Source organism: Peromyscus leucopus, chromosome 3 (assembly GCF_004664715.2).
Source record: "Peromyscus leucopus breed LL Stock chromosome 3, UCI_PerLeu_2.1, whole genome shotgun sequence".
NCBI lineage: Eukaryota > Metazoa > Chordata > Mammalia > Rodentia > Cricetidae > Peromyscus > Peromyscus leucopus.
Window position 1 is genome coordinate 29,391,854 of NC_051065.1, and position 16,507 is coordinate 29,408,360.

At 37.8% G+C, this 16,507-nt stretch overlaps 1 protein-coding gene across 1 annotated transcript; it reads left to right on the top strand.

Moving 5' to 3' along the window:
* Positions 1-13,798: 13,798 nt before the first annotated feature.
* LOC114688295 (protein kish-A-like) lies at positions 13,799-14,542 on the top strand. Its single transcript, XM_037203428.1, has one exon. It carries the CDS (start codon positions 13,850-13,852, stop codon positions 14,066-14,068), a length of 219 nt encoding a protein of 72 aa, XP_037059323.1. The 5' UTR covers positions 13,799-13,849; the 3' UTR covers positions 14,069-14,542.
* The last annotated feature ends 1,965 nt before the right edge of the window (positions 14,543-16,507 follow it).

Consider the following 16,507-nt stretch of genomic DNA (forward strand, 5'->3'; position numbering starts at 1 on the left):
AACTTTCATAGAAGAGTTTACACCAATGCTTCTCAACTTACTCCACAAAATAGAAATAAAAGGAACATTACCCAGTTCATTTTATGAGGCCACATTTACCCTGATACCTAAACTTCATAAAGACCAAACAAAGAAAGAGAATTACAGACCAATTTCTCTTATGAACATAGATACAAAAATACTCAATAGAATACTTGAAAACCAAATCCAAGAACACATCAAAATTGCCCCAGAGATGCAGGGATGTTTCAATATTAATAAATCAGTAAGGGTAATCTGTCATATAAACTAACTGAAAGAAAAAACCCACAAAATCATCTCATTAGATGCAGAAAAATCCTTTGACAAAATCTAGCACCCTTTCATGATAAAAGTGCTGGAAAGATTAAGGATACAAAGAACATTCCTAAACACAATGAAGGTGATTTATAGCAAGCCTATAGCCAACATCAAATTAATTAGAAATTCAGAGAAATTCTACTAAAATTGGGAACAAGACAAGGTTTTCCACTCTCTCCATACCCAGTCAATATAGAACTTTAAGACTTAGAGCAGTAAGACAACTGAGGGAGAGAAAGGGGATACAAATTGGAAAGAAAGAAATCGAAGTACTTTTATTTGCAGATGATATGGTAGTATACATAAGTGACCCTGAAAATTTTCCCAGGGAACTCCTGCAAGTGATATAACACAAATAACTGGATGCAAAATCAACTCATAAAAAACAATAACCCTCCTATATAAAAATGACAAATGGACTGTGATAGAAATCAGGGAAATAAGACATTTCACAGTACCTTCAAATATTATGAAATATCTTAGGTATAACTCTAACCAAGCAAGTGAAAGACTTATATGATAAAAACTTCAATTCTTTGAAGAAAGAAATTGAAGAAGACAACAAAAGATGAAACAATCTCCCATGTACATGGGGTCAGTAGGATTAACATAGTAAAAATGGCCATCCTACCAAAAACAATCTACAGATTCAATGCAATTGCCATTAAAATTCCAAAACATTTTTTCACAGATCTTGAAATGATACTTTCCAACTTCATATGGACAAACAAAAACCCAGGATAGCTAAAACAATCCTGAACAATAATGGAACTGCTAGAGGTTTAGAGTTTTCACCATTCCCAATTTCAAGTTGTACCACAGAGCTATAGTAATAAAAACTTCATGGTTTTGGCATAAAAATGGATGTGTTGATTAATGGAATCAAATTGAAGACCCAGACATAAATTCACACCAATATGGGAACCTGGGTTTGACAAAGAAGCCAGAAATACACACTAGAAAAAAGGTAACATCTTCACCAAATGGTGCTAATCAAACTGCCACGGACTGGCCTACCGGGAGTACCACAACCGTAGGAGAATCAGGGCTTGGGTAGTCAGGAAGACAAGGATTCGGCGACTGACAGACAGACAACACACTCAAAAGTGGTTTGAATCTGCTGCAATTTTACTTCTGCAAATCAGTAGTTTATATACAGAAAAGAAAACTATCAAGTCATACAAAGAACAACAAGAACTTGGCAATAATTCAATTACATCATCTTTAAAAACAGTAAACATAAAATTATTAATCGGCGCTAGACATATCCCTTCACTCACAAGAACTTTATGACCCAAAGAGCAGTCTGTGTTTTTTAAACTTAGTACAGTTCCTAGACTTGTGTAGGCTTCTTGCAGCTGTGTCCTTCATCTTTATCTCAGCCACTCGCTAGTTTATTATGCACTTCTACTTTTCTGGTTCTCATGACCCATTTAGCCAATTTGGATGCTGCAGATCCTCCCTAAGTCTTTCTTCAGTTCTTTACCATATATCTCTTCTAATATAAAACCTTTTTACCTGCTGGAATATGGACTCTTGTACTTTTACACCTGTAAGGGGAAGGAGTTCTGCTGTAGTCCTTAAGTTTTCCATGCTGAACTTCCTCAACAGAGAGGCCCACCATCTGCCTCCTATGAGGTAATGTTTTCTGCCATAAATCACTTTAGTTAGGATTCCTAGTGGGTGAGTGTTCATTCCCTAGAAGTGCCTATACTTTCTATTATCTAGCGGCTTGAGGCTTGAGGTCTTTAAGGAATAGTTCGTTCTGCTATATCTAAATAAAGTCCATGTCCAGCTTCCCCTTTCCTCCATAGTTCACAACCCAAGCATTCATTACTTTTGGCTGTGTTTCATAGATTAATTAGAACACTATCAGAAAAGCAGTTATACACAACCCATAGCCCAGAGAGCTCATGATCTATGAAGCACGTCTCCTTCGAGAAGGAGGCATAACACTCTGCCAGGGACCTCCAGGGAGCTTAGTCCCGTGGGACACGTATCTCCTGTCCACTACTATTGACATATTGTTCATGTCACATGGACGACACTGGAGTTGGTGTGGCATCAAACTAAATGTCTGTATGTGGATATATGCAAAAAGATCCATACTTATCACCCTGCACAAAACTCAAGTCCGAATGGAGCAAAAACTTCAACATAAAACCAAACACACTGAACCTGATAGATCAGAGAGTAGAGAATAACCTTGAATACATTTGCTCAGGAAAAGCCTTCCTGAAGAGAACAACAATAGCACAGGCACTAAGATTAACAATTAACAAAAGGGACCACATGAAACTGAAAAGGACATTATCATTTGGACAAAGCAGCAGCCTATGGAATGGGAAAATATTTTTACCAACTCCACATCTGAAAGAGGATGTGGATATATATCCAAAATAAATAAAGAACTCAAGAAACTAGACATCAAACACCCTAATAATCTAATTTAAAAATAGGGTACAAATCTGAACAGAATTCTCAATAGAGGAAGCTCAAAAGGCTGATAAACAATTAAAGAAATATTCGCCATCCTTAGCCATCAAAGAAATGCAAATCAAAAATACTTTGAGATTCCATCTTATATCTGTCAGAATGGCTAAGATCAATAACAAAAGTGACAGCTCATGTTGGGGATCAGGATGTAGAGCAAGGAGAACACTTCTCTGTTGTTGGTGGGAGTGGAAACTTGTATTACTACTATGGAAATCAATATGGTGGTTCCTCAGAAAATTGGGAATTGATCTTCCTCATGATCCAGCTACACCACTCTTGGACATATACCCAAAGGACACTTCATTTTACCACATGGACTCTTGCTCAACCATGTTCATTGCTTCTCTATTCATAATAACCAAAAAACTAGAAACAGCCTAGATGTCCCTCAACTGAAGAATGGAGAAAGGAAATGTGGTACATTTACACAATGGAGTATTATTCAGCTATTACACACACACACACACACACACACATACACACACACACACACACACACACACACACACACACACACACACACACACATATATATATATATATATATATATATATATATATACATATGTAAAATGACATCATGAAATTTGCAGGCAAATGGATGGAAATAGTAAAAAAACAAAACAAACAAACAAAAAACCACCCTAAGTAAGGTAACCCAGACCCCTAAAGATAAATATGGTATGTACTTATATGTAGATATTATCTATGAAGTAAATGATAACCAACATATAATCAAAAGACTCAAAGTGTTTAGGTATAGAGGAAGGGACTAGGAGGAACACATGAGCATCCCTGGGTGGGGCAAATAAAGCATATTTTATGGGTGGACTGGAGTAGATAGGGGACAGAAATTGGAGGATCAGGTGCAGAAGGGGATGGGAGATAGGGTTGATGGAGGAAATGCATGTTGAGACAGTTGTAACTGAGAGACATTTGGGAGATAGTATGGAAACCTAGTACAGTGGAAACTTCTAAAATATGTGACGGTGCTCCTAATGAGGTCTCCTAACAATGGGAGATGGATTCCCAATTGGCCACTTCTTGTTGTTGTTGTTGTTTTAAAAAAAGAGGCTTCCAGTTCTGGGACTATGTTGCATTTAGTTGAATGGAAGTGTTGGCAAGGAAGTCACATAAAAATCCTTAAACAACACAGGTTTTTGCCAAGACAAAGGGTTACTTTCATCAAACTGAAAATGCAGCCCTATTACTGAGGATAACACTCACACAACTTATTCATAGAACATGGAGAAGTTGAGCTAGTGCTTAAATAGAGCCTTCACTCTTATGTTCTAATATTCTTGGTCCAGAAGATACTCTGCAGGCTACTAAAAGAGAAATGTAAACACCAACCTAGCTACAAAAATCTTTGACCTGCAATCTGTCCTGCCTGCATGCTGCAAACCACAGAAAAACGTAAATGGAATTCAGCTCCTATCACAAAAGCTACTACTTGGAAAAGTCAAGGACTTCCCCAAAAGTCAAGCCATGGCTTAAGAAGTCTTAGTGATATTTTAACTTTTGTATATATATTAGCTGGTTCCTACAGTGATTTTCTTGTAATGCTATGCATTTATCTAAAATACCTATCAAGCATCCAAGACCAAACAACACAACACCTCCTAGGTCAGGAGGATAGTTTTGTTTCTTATGTAATTTAGGGTGAGACCCTCCTTCCTTACAGCCTTACTAATAGACTTCTCATTTCTTACCTAACCAGTTCTAGGAATGTAGATTGAGCATATAAATTCCCTTCTTGACTAACTCATTTGAGTTGTAAATGAAAGCCTGACACCACTGCCTGTGGAAAATTCTTTATGACCCTTATAAGAATTCAAGCTGGATGACCTTGCTCTAGCAGTGGATTGCTATTGCTTGGGTTTATAACTGGATTCCTGAGAGACTTGGGGAGAAATGAGAGATTAAGGATACTGAGAGGAGGAGAAAGAGAGGAAAAAAAGAGAATGGAAGAACTAGATAGGTAAGAAACAAACTAAGATAGGGAAGAACTAGATTGAAGGGCTACAAGAGAGTACTAGAGGAACAGGATGGAAGATGAGGAAGAGCCAGATGGGGAAGAACAAGATGAGGCAGAAGGAGATGGAAGAGGAGCTAAGATGGGAAAGAACTAGATGGATGAGAACCCAGATGGGACAGTAAGATGAGACAATCAAGTTAAAACTTAGAGGGGACAGTAGATAAATGCAGATAGAAATCAGGCAAGAAAGAATCTAGGCACGAGAGCAGAATAGAACTGTGTAGAGAGAACTGACACAGAATAATAAAGTGTATGGACTAAGGAATTTTGTCTACCTAGATTCATTTCATATCATCAAAGATTAAATTATCAGCTGGTTGTAGATTCTTTCCAGACCCTGGGAGGGGACTATGGAGGAGTAGGACCCCCATAGTCATCGATACTTGTAAGATATGCTAGGGCAATGGTGGCACAGAACTTGTAGGAGGAGCCAAACAATGTCTGATTTGACTTAAGGTCCCCTCCATGAGATAGAAGCCATACCTGACACTTCTTAGGTGAACAAAAACCAGAGACTACATAGCCCGGAGACTTAAGCTCAAACCAAACACTATTAGTCTTTAAAAAGTATCAATAAAAGGACTTCTAATGATATTCTAGTGTACTCATAGATCAGTGCCTTATTTAGTCAACATCAGAGAAGCTTTCTCCTGAAACAGGCAGAGACCCACACAATGAATGTTATGCAGAAAGAGAAGTACTTTGGAATACGTAGCTCCAAGTGGGATATCTCTATCCACCACCACCACCCCTTCTCCCCTCTACCCCAGAGCTCAGGGTACTCTGAGGAAGAGGAGCTGGAGAGAGTGTAAGAGTCAGAGGAGATGGAGAACAGCAGGAGAAACAAGCTCTCTGAATCAACTAACCAAGGTTAATATGAACTCACAGAGACCAAAACAGCAAACATAGGGCCTACCAGGGGCTGCTCCAGGTCCTCTGCATATATATCATTGCTTTCATCTGAGTATATTTATGGAATCTGAGCATGTGAACAAAGGGATTTCTGAATTATGGCCCTGCTCTTGGTGCTCTTTTCCTCCTGTTGGATTGTCTTGTCCAGCTTCAATGTGATGGTTTTTGTTTTATCTTATTATATTTTATTTTGTGATGTTTCGTTATCTCTTAGAACCTGTTCTTTTCTAATGAAAGACAGAGAGGGAGTGTATCTGGAGGGGAATGGAGGTGGGAGGTAACTGGGAAGAATAGAAGGAGGGTAACTACGAGCAGTATATATTGTATGAGAAAATAATTCTTTTAATAAAAGAAAATTATTTAAAAAAGAAACAGACAACCATTAATCTAGTCTTATCACTATAGATTAATTTTCATATTTGGAACATTTTGGAAATAGTATAATATAAAATCAGATTTCAGCCTTGTTAGAGTACATAGTTGTAGATGTGTCTATGCAAAGGCATATATCATAGTTTCTTTCTTTTTACTTTTAGATAATATTCCATTGTGTGGATATATTATGATTTCTTTACTAGTTTATTAATAAACATGTGGTTGTTTCTGATACTGAATATTAAAAGTCAAGATTGGTAAATATCAGTATGCATGGATTTGTAAAATACATGATTTCTTTTAAGGGTGTCTATTACCAGGAGTAGAATGGCTGGATCATTGTGATTTATGCATGTTTTCCTTTCAAATAAACTTGCAGGTTGCTGTTCAAAGTGATTATAATACATACATTTCAGCCAGATAGGTAAGTCCAGGTCTTCCACAGTGCTTGCTCTGGTCAGTCTCTTCATTTTATGTGTTCTAATGAGCATGAGATGTTATTTCTGTGTGGTTTGAGTTTACATTTCTTACAAAGAAATGGGTAGCCATCCCTTTAGGTGGATATTAATTTTTCTATTTAATGTTGTATAACCCTCATCAGTTCCAGCTCAGAGAATGTAATATATACAGCCTGATACTATTGAAAATGTCAATGCCTATTATCTTCAATGTTTGGTAAATGTCAGTAGATAGAAATCCAGAAAATTTATATATATATGAGGGTGGAGAAGAAAGGAAGGGAGGGAAGGGAAGAGAGAGAGAGAAAAGGAGGAAGATACAAGGGATTGCATTTTACCACCTTGATAATATTAGTAGCTTGGTAAATTCTATCCTAACAGATTTTTCTGCATAAATGGTTGTGTCATCTGTGAACAGAGACACTTTGAGTTCTTCCTTTCCATCTATGTCCACTTTACAACCCTCATTACTACACCAAGTACAAATGTTGAAAGTGGACAGTATGGTCTTATTCCTGAATTCAAGAACAAAGCATTAAACAATTCACATTCAAGCATGCTGTTATTTGTATGAATCATGTAGATGTCCCTCAGCAAGTTAAAGACATTTATTTTTATTATTACTTTTGCAAAGTAATTACTCTTCCTTAATTGGTCCTTTCATAGATTCTGATTTTATGTTGTCGTGACTCCACACAGTCAGGATCAAGCAACATGCTGGCTTCTCCCTTGTCTTTCACCTGGCAATAAAAACTTAATACTTTCCCCTGTACTTCCTTGGCTTGGTTGACAATTTCTTTCCTATGTTTTGTGGTCCTGGAAATCAAACCCAAGGCCTTGCCAGTCTTAAGTGTGTGTGGTTTCATTCTCAGGTGTCAGGCCTCCTATCTGAACTCTATTGCAGAGCTACACCAGAATTTGTTTATTTATCCACTTATTTTAAGATGTTTAAGAACATCTTAAAAGTTGGAAGTCATTTCAAGTCTTGGTAATAAAGTGCAACTTCTCTAAACATCCCTCTCCTAACATTAATGTAGACAGTAGTTCTCTGGGTAGATGCGGAGGTGATGACTGTGTTAAGAGACTGTCATATGCTCTTCTCAGACACATTGTTATCAGCAACGAATGAGAGGTCACATGTCCCACGTACCAGTCAGCATGCGGCACTGTCAGCATTTTATATTTTAGCCCTTGCAATGTTACCTCATTATTCCTCCTGCAATTTCCTAGTAATTTTTGATGTTCAGCATTTTTCTTAATCCTGATTTACCATCCTTTCATCTCTTTAGTTCCGTTTCTGTTCCCATCTTTTGCCCATATATTGTTGTGGAACTTTAAGAAGATTCATTTTCAGCTGGGTGTGGTGGAACATGCTTTTAATCCTAGAGGCAGATAGATTTCTTTGAGTTTAAAGGACAGTCTGGTCTACAAAGTGAGTTCCAGGACAGCCAGAGCTGTTACACAGAGAAACCCTGTCTCCAAATGCCAAAAGAAAAAAAAAAAGATAAGAAAGAAAAAGGTTTAATTTCTTTCTTTATCATGTGTGTGTGTGTGTGTGTGTGTGTGTGTGTGTGTATGTGTGTGTGTGTGTGAGAGAGAGAGAGAGAGAGAGAGAGTGCGAGAGTGCGTGCATGTGTGTGTGTATATGAGAGTGTGTGTGAGTGTGAGTGTGAGTGTGTGTGTGTGTGAGAGAGAGAGGGGGGGCTTGCAGGTAACCATAGAGGCAGGAAGATTTCAAATCACCTGGAGCTGAAGCTACAGAAGCTTGAGTTACTTGCTGTGGGTGCCATGAACTGAGCTGGGGTCCTCTTCATGAGCAGTAAGTACACTTAACCCCCCCAGTCATCTTTCTAGTCCTTACTGTTACATTTTAAAACTTTTAAAAAACACTGTTTGAGTCTTGTTTATGTAGTCATTTCTAAGATAGACACTTTCACAGCAGACCACATAGGTGTCTAGTACTCATGATATTTCTCCCCTTTTGTTCAAGTTCCCTGAGCCATAGATGCAGGGCCTGTCATATAGATATCTATTGGAGGGAAATTTCATGTGGTCCCACCCTTGAAAAAGAACTACAGGCAACTAATGACTTTGGGAATAAAGATCATTGGCTTTTCCCAGGGAGGGTTCCCTCATTGGTCATCCCATGGCATACAAACAGCAAAAACAGACTCAGCAGGGGTTTATTTGTGCTTGAACACACACATGTACATATATGTGTGTATGTAACAGTAACCAAAGCAAAGGAGGCTGTCACACTGAGAATGGGGGGCATAGAAGGGGTTCAAGTGAGGGTAGCTGGCAGGAGTTGGAGGGATGGAAAGGAATGGGGAAAGTAATGTAATTCTATTTCAGTTAAAATATTTTTAAAAGTTCTTTACATAATTGGGGTATAAGCTATACATCTGATCAGTGTTTGACAAACATTTTCCTCTTGTCTGTAATTTATGTTTTTCTTCTTCCAACTGACATGCTGATCACAAACACACAGCCTTCCTTTTATGAGCTTGGAGCCTTTCAGCATTTACTTAGAACATTCATATATTTCATCAAACTTTAAAATCAGATTTTAGTTCCCATATCCCTTTTTTATTTTTATCTTGAGACAGGAAATAACTTGCTTTTATAATATATGAATTATAAAATTTGCTTCTTAATGAAAGATGGGACTTTTATGTGCAATTCTTTTGCGTCAACCTCATGAGGGATTATAGGCCTTGACCAGCAGACACTTCTAATTGTAATAAAGTTCAGTGGTAGAATTTTCCTTGATGAAACATATTCCTATTTCACACAAAAACTGATTGCCATGCTTAAGGTTGTTTAGATGGTCTTTATATGTCTTGAAGTTTTGAAGTTTCATAGTTAGATCTATTCCTCAATTTAAAACCCATTGTAGCAAAAGATAAAAGGCTTGCTGCAGATATTTTCATTCATTTATCCATCCATCCATCTGTCCGTCCATCTGTCCTTCCATCCATCCATCTGTTTGTCCATCCATCCACCCATCCATTCCTTTTGAATGGGCATGTTTAGGTCTTAGAGCACCATTCACCAAGAGGCCCTACTTTCTCCCCTGAATGCCTTGCTGGCCCTAGTAATGTTGGTGTATGAATCTGCTCTTATTGCTGTTTCATTGATTTGTCTTTCTCTCACCCGACATGCCATGACAGGCCTGCTGTAGCTTCATGTTAAATCTTAAAGTTGAGCAGTCTCAGTATTGACTGTCTTCCTCTTGTATTGTTTTGATTATTCTGTGTGTTTGGCCTCTCTGTAAATATTTTATAATGACTTTGTTAATGTCTACAGAATAAATGGTTAGAATATTTTTTAAGATGGGATTTATTTTATTGACCAGGCTGTAGAAAACTGGCACCATGATGATACTTATCTATGAGCATGGAACATTGCAGCATGTGTTTACTGATGGGATTGTTTACAGTAGGAGTTTGTGGTTTGCTCATGCCATATGATTATGGTTCTAATTTTGCTAGTTTATACTTCTTCTTTATCAAATTATTTTTTCCTAAAACAAAATTTAAATTATTTATTCTTTAATAAGGGGAACTATTAGTGATTTTGAGGAAGCAAAAGAATTTTAAATCTATTTTCAAGTAAATTCCAAATGGGGCAATTGTGGTTTTATTCATTATTCACAAATTCATTCAGTTTTTAATCAATATTTGAATTCCTGTTATACATTTAATCTTGTTAATATAGCAATGAATCATACATAATTATTTAATTATACATTTCTTTTCATTTGTATAACATTAGTGAAAGTAAATTAAAGCTCCAGAAGGAAATAACATATTTAGGATGTGCACTGTGGAATCCAGCCAATTGAGAAGTTCTATAGTTTCCATTTGCTTGAATTATTCTGTGGCTCCTTCATGAAATATCTCTATAGCCACCACATAGTCAATGAAGTTTTTTATAAAATGCAAGCTAATAGCTAATTGTCAATGCAAATCTAACTTGAGAATGGCTTTTTACATTTACATTGGCACTTATATTTCAATTATCTGAATACCAAAGACCAGAAAATTTTCTAGCTAAAACAATAATTTGTTAAAATAGACATTAAGATATCTAGACAGGAGAGGAAATTAAAGAAAGAGACAGGGATAAAAGTATTTTAGTTATCAAGAATTGTGGCTAATTTTGACCTCAAATGCTGCATTCTTAATATGACAGCAAGTAGAACAATGCAAACTTTCATCTCTAGGGTCTGGTGTAATTTAAAATATTCAGAATATAATGTGGTATTTTAAGCCACCACGAAACTATGTTTATTCTGGAATGTAATGTAATGTATGAGTCAGGCAAGATTCAGTGAGAAAAAAAAAATGTCTCCACGGATTTTTAGAATTACTTTTAAAGTTTACATTTGGTGTTCTCCTCTATACCCTAGGCAAGTGGAGCCATCCCTAATCAATATTTAGAGGGCTCACACTATTCTACCCTATCTTCTGCTTCACAAGAAATAACATCTATTCTCTCCATGTCACCATGGATGGCTCTTGGCAGGGAAATTATTGAAATATCAACAATAATATCATTATTGTTAAACAAAAGGAACTAGGGAAAAACCATGACTCAGAATGAAGTAAAGCAAAGAAAAGCAAAACAAATGCATATTTATTCACAGATGTGTTTATATTACACAGAAAATTAGATATTCATTCCTTTGTCAATATGTATTTGGTTTTATTTATTATAAATCCCACATGGATTATTTATATGTAACATGAAAGAAAGTTTATATTGTGGACATTGGTGCTCCTTCTTAATTTTTGGGATAGCATTCAACATTCTATTGCATTTTACTTATTCTTTAATTATAGAAAATTAATGCTAGCCAGGCCTGGTGGCACATACCCTCAATCCTAGCATTCAGGAGGCAGAGGAAGGAGGATCTCTGAGAGTTGAAGGCCAGTTTGGTCAACAACTGGAGTTCCAGGACAACTAAGGCTGTTACACAGAGAAACCCTGTCTCAATAAGACAAGAGAAGAAAACTAATATTTTATGAAATTTGTTTTCTGTGAGGTAACAATTTAGAGATTCTCGGTGTGTTAACTCATGTCAAAAACCATATTATGCGGACAACCCCACAACTCACCTTTTAAAATCCAGGGGAAATATGATAAAGGGAGCTCAATGCATTATATAGTTAACAAGTAGAGCAGGGTGCATTCTGTTTGCTAACAGGCATTCAGTGGGTCCACTCTGCTTTCTATCAACAAAGTGAAAAGACAACCAGCCCTACTGAGTAGTATCACTTTACACCAACTTAGAATTGAAGCTTCCCTTCTGGTAGATCAGGGGCTGTTTTGATATTCATGATCAAAGGAATCTTTTGCTGTAGAGTTATTGAGAGAAGCTGTTTTATACAACAACATAGGTAAGTTTAGATTGCAGGCACCATCTGACAAAAGGTTCTGTAGCTTCCACAGCAGTGCTGGTCCCATTACGATTCATTTATCTTCTTCCTCAGCCTTTCTATGCTTTTTTTCCCTGTAGATCTTTCACTCTTTCTAAAGAGAGAAATATCTTTGGTGAGAAATATTTTCACTCAATATGAGAATTAGGCTTTTAAAAAATACTATATGGTTGATGACTCAGATTAACTGTAAATTCTGAGGGAAAGGAGCCACCTATACAGGGCTTTATGAGTTATAGATGTCTCAGAAGTTAGGAATATTAGCATATCAATCAAAGATAAGACTATTTCATCAATACCAGGAAATCTGTGGCTTTTTTTTTTAACAAAAAAAGGACAGATGACTGAAAGAATACCCTCTACTGTGTAAATGAATTATGTGAAAATAGAGAGCACAGGAGTAAATGGAGGAACTAGGAGGCATTTTCATGAAGTCAGCTGTGGCACACTGAAGGTTTCCTGTAAACTGTTCATAAAGTAACTTGATTCAATTATTTTTCTTACCCCAGGAACTTTATATATCCAAGATGCACTGAAAATAGTATTAACTCAAACAACTGTGTCCCTTTAGTCTGGAATGAAAGCAGAGTAGTTATATGTATGTCAGAAAGCCGGCAGGTTTATGAAAGCCTGCATCTTGGTCTGGCAGCTGCACTGACAGGTTCATTAGCCATCTCATTCCAAACCACTGACATGCCACTGACTTCCTCTGAGGTTTCGGGAAGCCATCAGGTTGTCATCAGATAGGACTTGATCCCCTGCCCAGATCTTCCCATGCTGCCTCTACTCTGTGTCCTGACATTTGTATTGGAATCTGAGTCAACGTAAAAAACATTTTGCCAAGAAGAATTGCTTATTTATAGCCAGAGAAGGAGAAAAAATGCTGACACTTTTATTTCACAAGCCTTTGAAAATGAAATGTCTAGAAATTGTCACATTCGAGATATGGGAGGTTAAACTTGGGTGAGTCATCTGCAAGGCACTATGGCTTCGCATGGCCACCCTGGAGGCTCAGGCACCCACCACCACGGATAGGAAATCCTGTTGTTCCTTCTGGAAAGCACTTGGCTGCTGTTGAGCTTCCCTTCAATGTTCTTGCAGACTCCTAGCACCTGAGTCACAGGGAGACCAAGAACAGCTAGTAGCATCCTATGCCAGCCTTTCCCCTCTCCACAGGGCTCTGTGTGCGAGACAAATGTCTCACTCAGTTCTTGTGTTGAAGCCTGGTAAAGTTGTATTCACTCATGTGGCTTTGTCTCAAAGATCCCAGAGTTTCATTTTAAAGAGTATTTTCCATTTGCTTTCTTGCAAACTTACTTTCAATGGGAAACAGAAACCTAACCCCTGGGAAGTTTGTTGCATGGGTCCTTGCATGCTTTTTTTTCTTTTTTCTTTTTTTTTATTCCTCTTTAGAAGTTTCTTACTCTCTCCTCTGAGTGGTAAATGGGCAGCATTTGTGTTATCTACCTTTTATGATTGTGATCTTGGAGTTGTCATTGAATATTTATGATTGTTGTAACTGCCATGGTTCAAAGTTCACTGAAACAATAATCCATCCTAAATACTGCGATGTTAAGGAAGCAGCTTTTTTGGTGGCAGCTGTGAAGCGTGGCTGATGCTCTTTGGTTTTGCCTGCAGAGTAACTGCTGCCCTTTATATAGAAATGTGCTAGTTTGCTTTTGTAACACCGGGGATACTGTAATCTTGCTTGTTAAAAGTTTAGGAAAAGGATCCTCTTCCGCCCCGGCCCGGAAGGGTGATGTGGCTGGACCAGCACCGGCCTCACTATGTCTGCCATTTTCAATTTTCAGAGTCTGTTGACTGTAATCTTGCTGCTTATATGTACGTGTGCTTATATCCGATCCTTGGCACCCAGCCTCCTGGACAGAAATAAAACTGGAGTATTGGGAATATTTTGGAAGTGTGTCCGAATTGGTGAGTGCAAGAGTCCTTATGTTGCCGTATGCTGTATAGTGATGGCCTTCAGCATCCTCTTCATACAGTAGCTTTGGAAACTACCAGTGTGTGATTGCCATCAGACTCTATAAACAAGGACTTGCCTCCAGAAAATAACGGGAAGAATAGTTATCCCTTTTATCTCTGAACATGAAATGAGATAAATTTTGAGATGTTGTTCTCTATTTTTATGCTTTTGGACCAATGAGCTATATAAATAATTAAGATGTAACAGTTTAATACACAGAAATGTGATTATAGCGATCAACCTCAGTTCTGTCATCCAGTATTACACTCTGGCAAACGTCATTCTGTTGTTGGGACTGCTTTTCATAAGGTTCTTGAGGGCATGAAGTAGAACCCAGAACTGGCGGATTCCACAGGCTCCTTTCACTAGGGCTGAAAATGTCTTCACAGAATGAGACCTTCTAACAACTGGCCTATTTTTATTGAGAAAAATTGTTCTATTTTTGTTGTTACTGTTCTATGGATTGCATTCATATTTAAACCATTTTGATTGCTAACCAGAAAAAAAAAAGTTTAGGAAAAGAAAACCAGAATGATTGTATACCAATACAGGCAAGTTCCGGACACTACTGAAAAGAAGTAGTTTACATGACTGTTTTAATGATAGAAAGAAGTTCATATATGCTCAGATTAGAGAGAAATAGTTAAAACAGGACATTTTTGGTTGTTGTGGTACTAATGAGAGAGACAAATACATATAAAAACTGAATCTCACAGAGACAGGCAAATAAATCTCAATACATCCAAAGTGTCAGTCACCCAAAATGCTTCATGAACAATTGAAAATGATAACTACTGTATTAATTGGAAATACTCCATAAATAAACTCACATGATCATACAGTTAAGTTCTTGTGCATTCCTCTCCCTCTTCCAATATTGTATTTATTAATATTATTATTGTTGTTGCTGTTGTTATTGTTGGGAGCAGAAAGGTAGATGCACGTAGTAAAACAAAAGCTATATTTTATTATGCTCAGGGTCATCAGACAAGGTTCACACTCTAAATTCCTAACTATGGCCCTAAGCCTATCTCCCCAAGGCTGCTCACCTGTGGAACATATCTCAGCTGAAAGTCAGGTCCAGTTTCTAACAGAGGTCTCTGATTCGAGGGTCAGGACTCTGGGGAAGACTCTCCACCTGCAGGTCAGATCAAGGTGGTGTCTCTCCAGGTGTGCAGAGCAGAGCATTGCTCTTGGTCTCTGCTTATATACTGTCCAGTGGGTGTCATGGGGTCGAGGACTGTGTCTGGGTATCTTGAGTGAGTGATCTCACTGAGTTCTGTTTATCAGATGCAGCCTTGGATGTACTGGGGTTCCTAATTAAGCTATGTTTACATATCTAAAGGGCAATTTTTCACTATACTTATTGCAGGCACTGGGAAGCATTCTGAGTACTTAGAGCTGGGATACTTACCAGTTACCCCATTATTGTCCTCCCTCAGCACAAAGGGCCTCAGAGGTCTTTTTCATTCACATAGTTATTCCTATATTACCATGGTGAATAAAAAGTTGCCATAGCTTTTCCTCTGCAGTCCTCCTAATCCATGTTGGAGGACAGGAATCTGGTTACAGACATGAAATGATGTTCATCTATGAAATGCTTCACTGTAGTCCAAGCCTGTTATTTGAAAGTATGACCTTCAGGACCTAAACACCTCCCACTAGGCTATCCCCGTTACAATTTTCCACAGTCTCTCAGTAGTACCATTCTGGAGAGCAGGCCCTTGTATACAAACTTTTGTGGAAAATGCCAGATCTAAACTGTGGCAAACACCACAATACTATATTACTATTTCTACACTTTGTTGGTAAAATTAAATGGCTGTGAAATCTAAGTATTGGTGAAAATGAACAGTGATCTTCTACTTGAGAAAACCATTGCCTCTAGGGAGTATGTGGCATTATCTCGAAGCATTTTTGCTTTAAGTAGAGAGAGTTCTTCAATCTCTCTCTCTCTCTCTCTCTCTCTCTCTCTCTCTCTCTCTCTCTCTCTCTCTCTCTCTTTCTGTCTTGCTTTTTGTTTTTCAAGACAGGGTTTCACTGTGTAGCTTTGGCTTTCCTGGAACTAGCTCTATAGACCAGGCTGCCTAGAACTCACAGGGATCCCCTTGCCTCTGCTTCCTGAGTTCTGGGATTTAAGACATGTGCCAACACCCTGGCACAGCTTCTCTCTTGATCTTTACAGCATGAGGATACAGTGACGCTGTGACTCACATAAACTGCCCAAGGAAGTTTCCACAGCAAAGAATTTTCCGGCTCAAAATGTCAAGAGTGCTGCTGCTGAGAAATCCTGGTGTAGTGTAAATGCAATCTTCAAGCATTGCTACTGAGAAGGCAAAATGATACATGCACATCACAAAATACTGTGGCAGTTTCTTATAAAGTTAAATTTGTACATACCACATGTCCTAGCAATTCTACTTCTAAATATTTACTCAAGATGTGAAAACACATTTACACA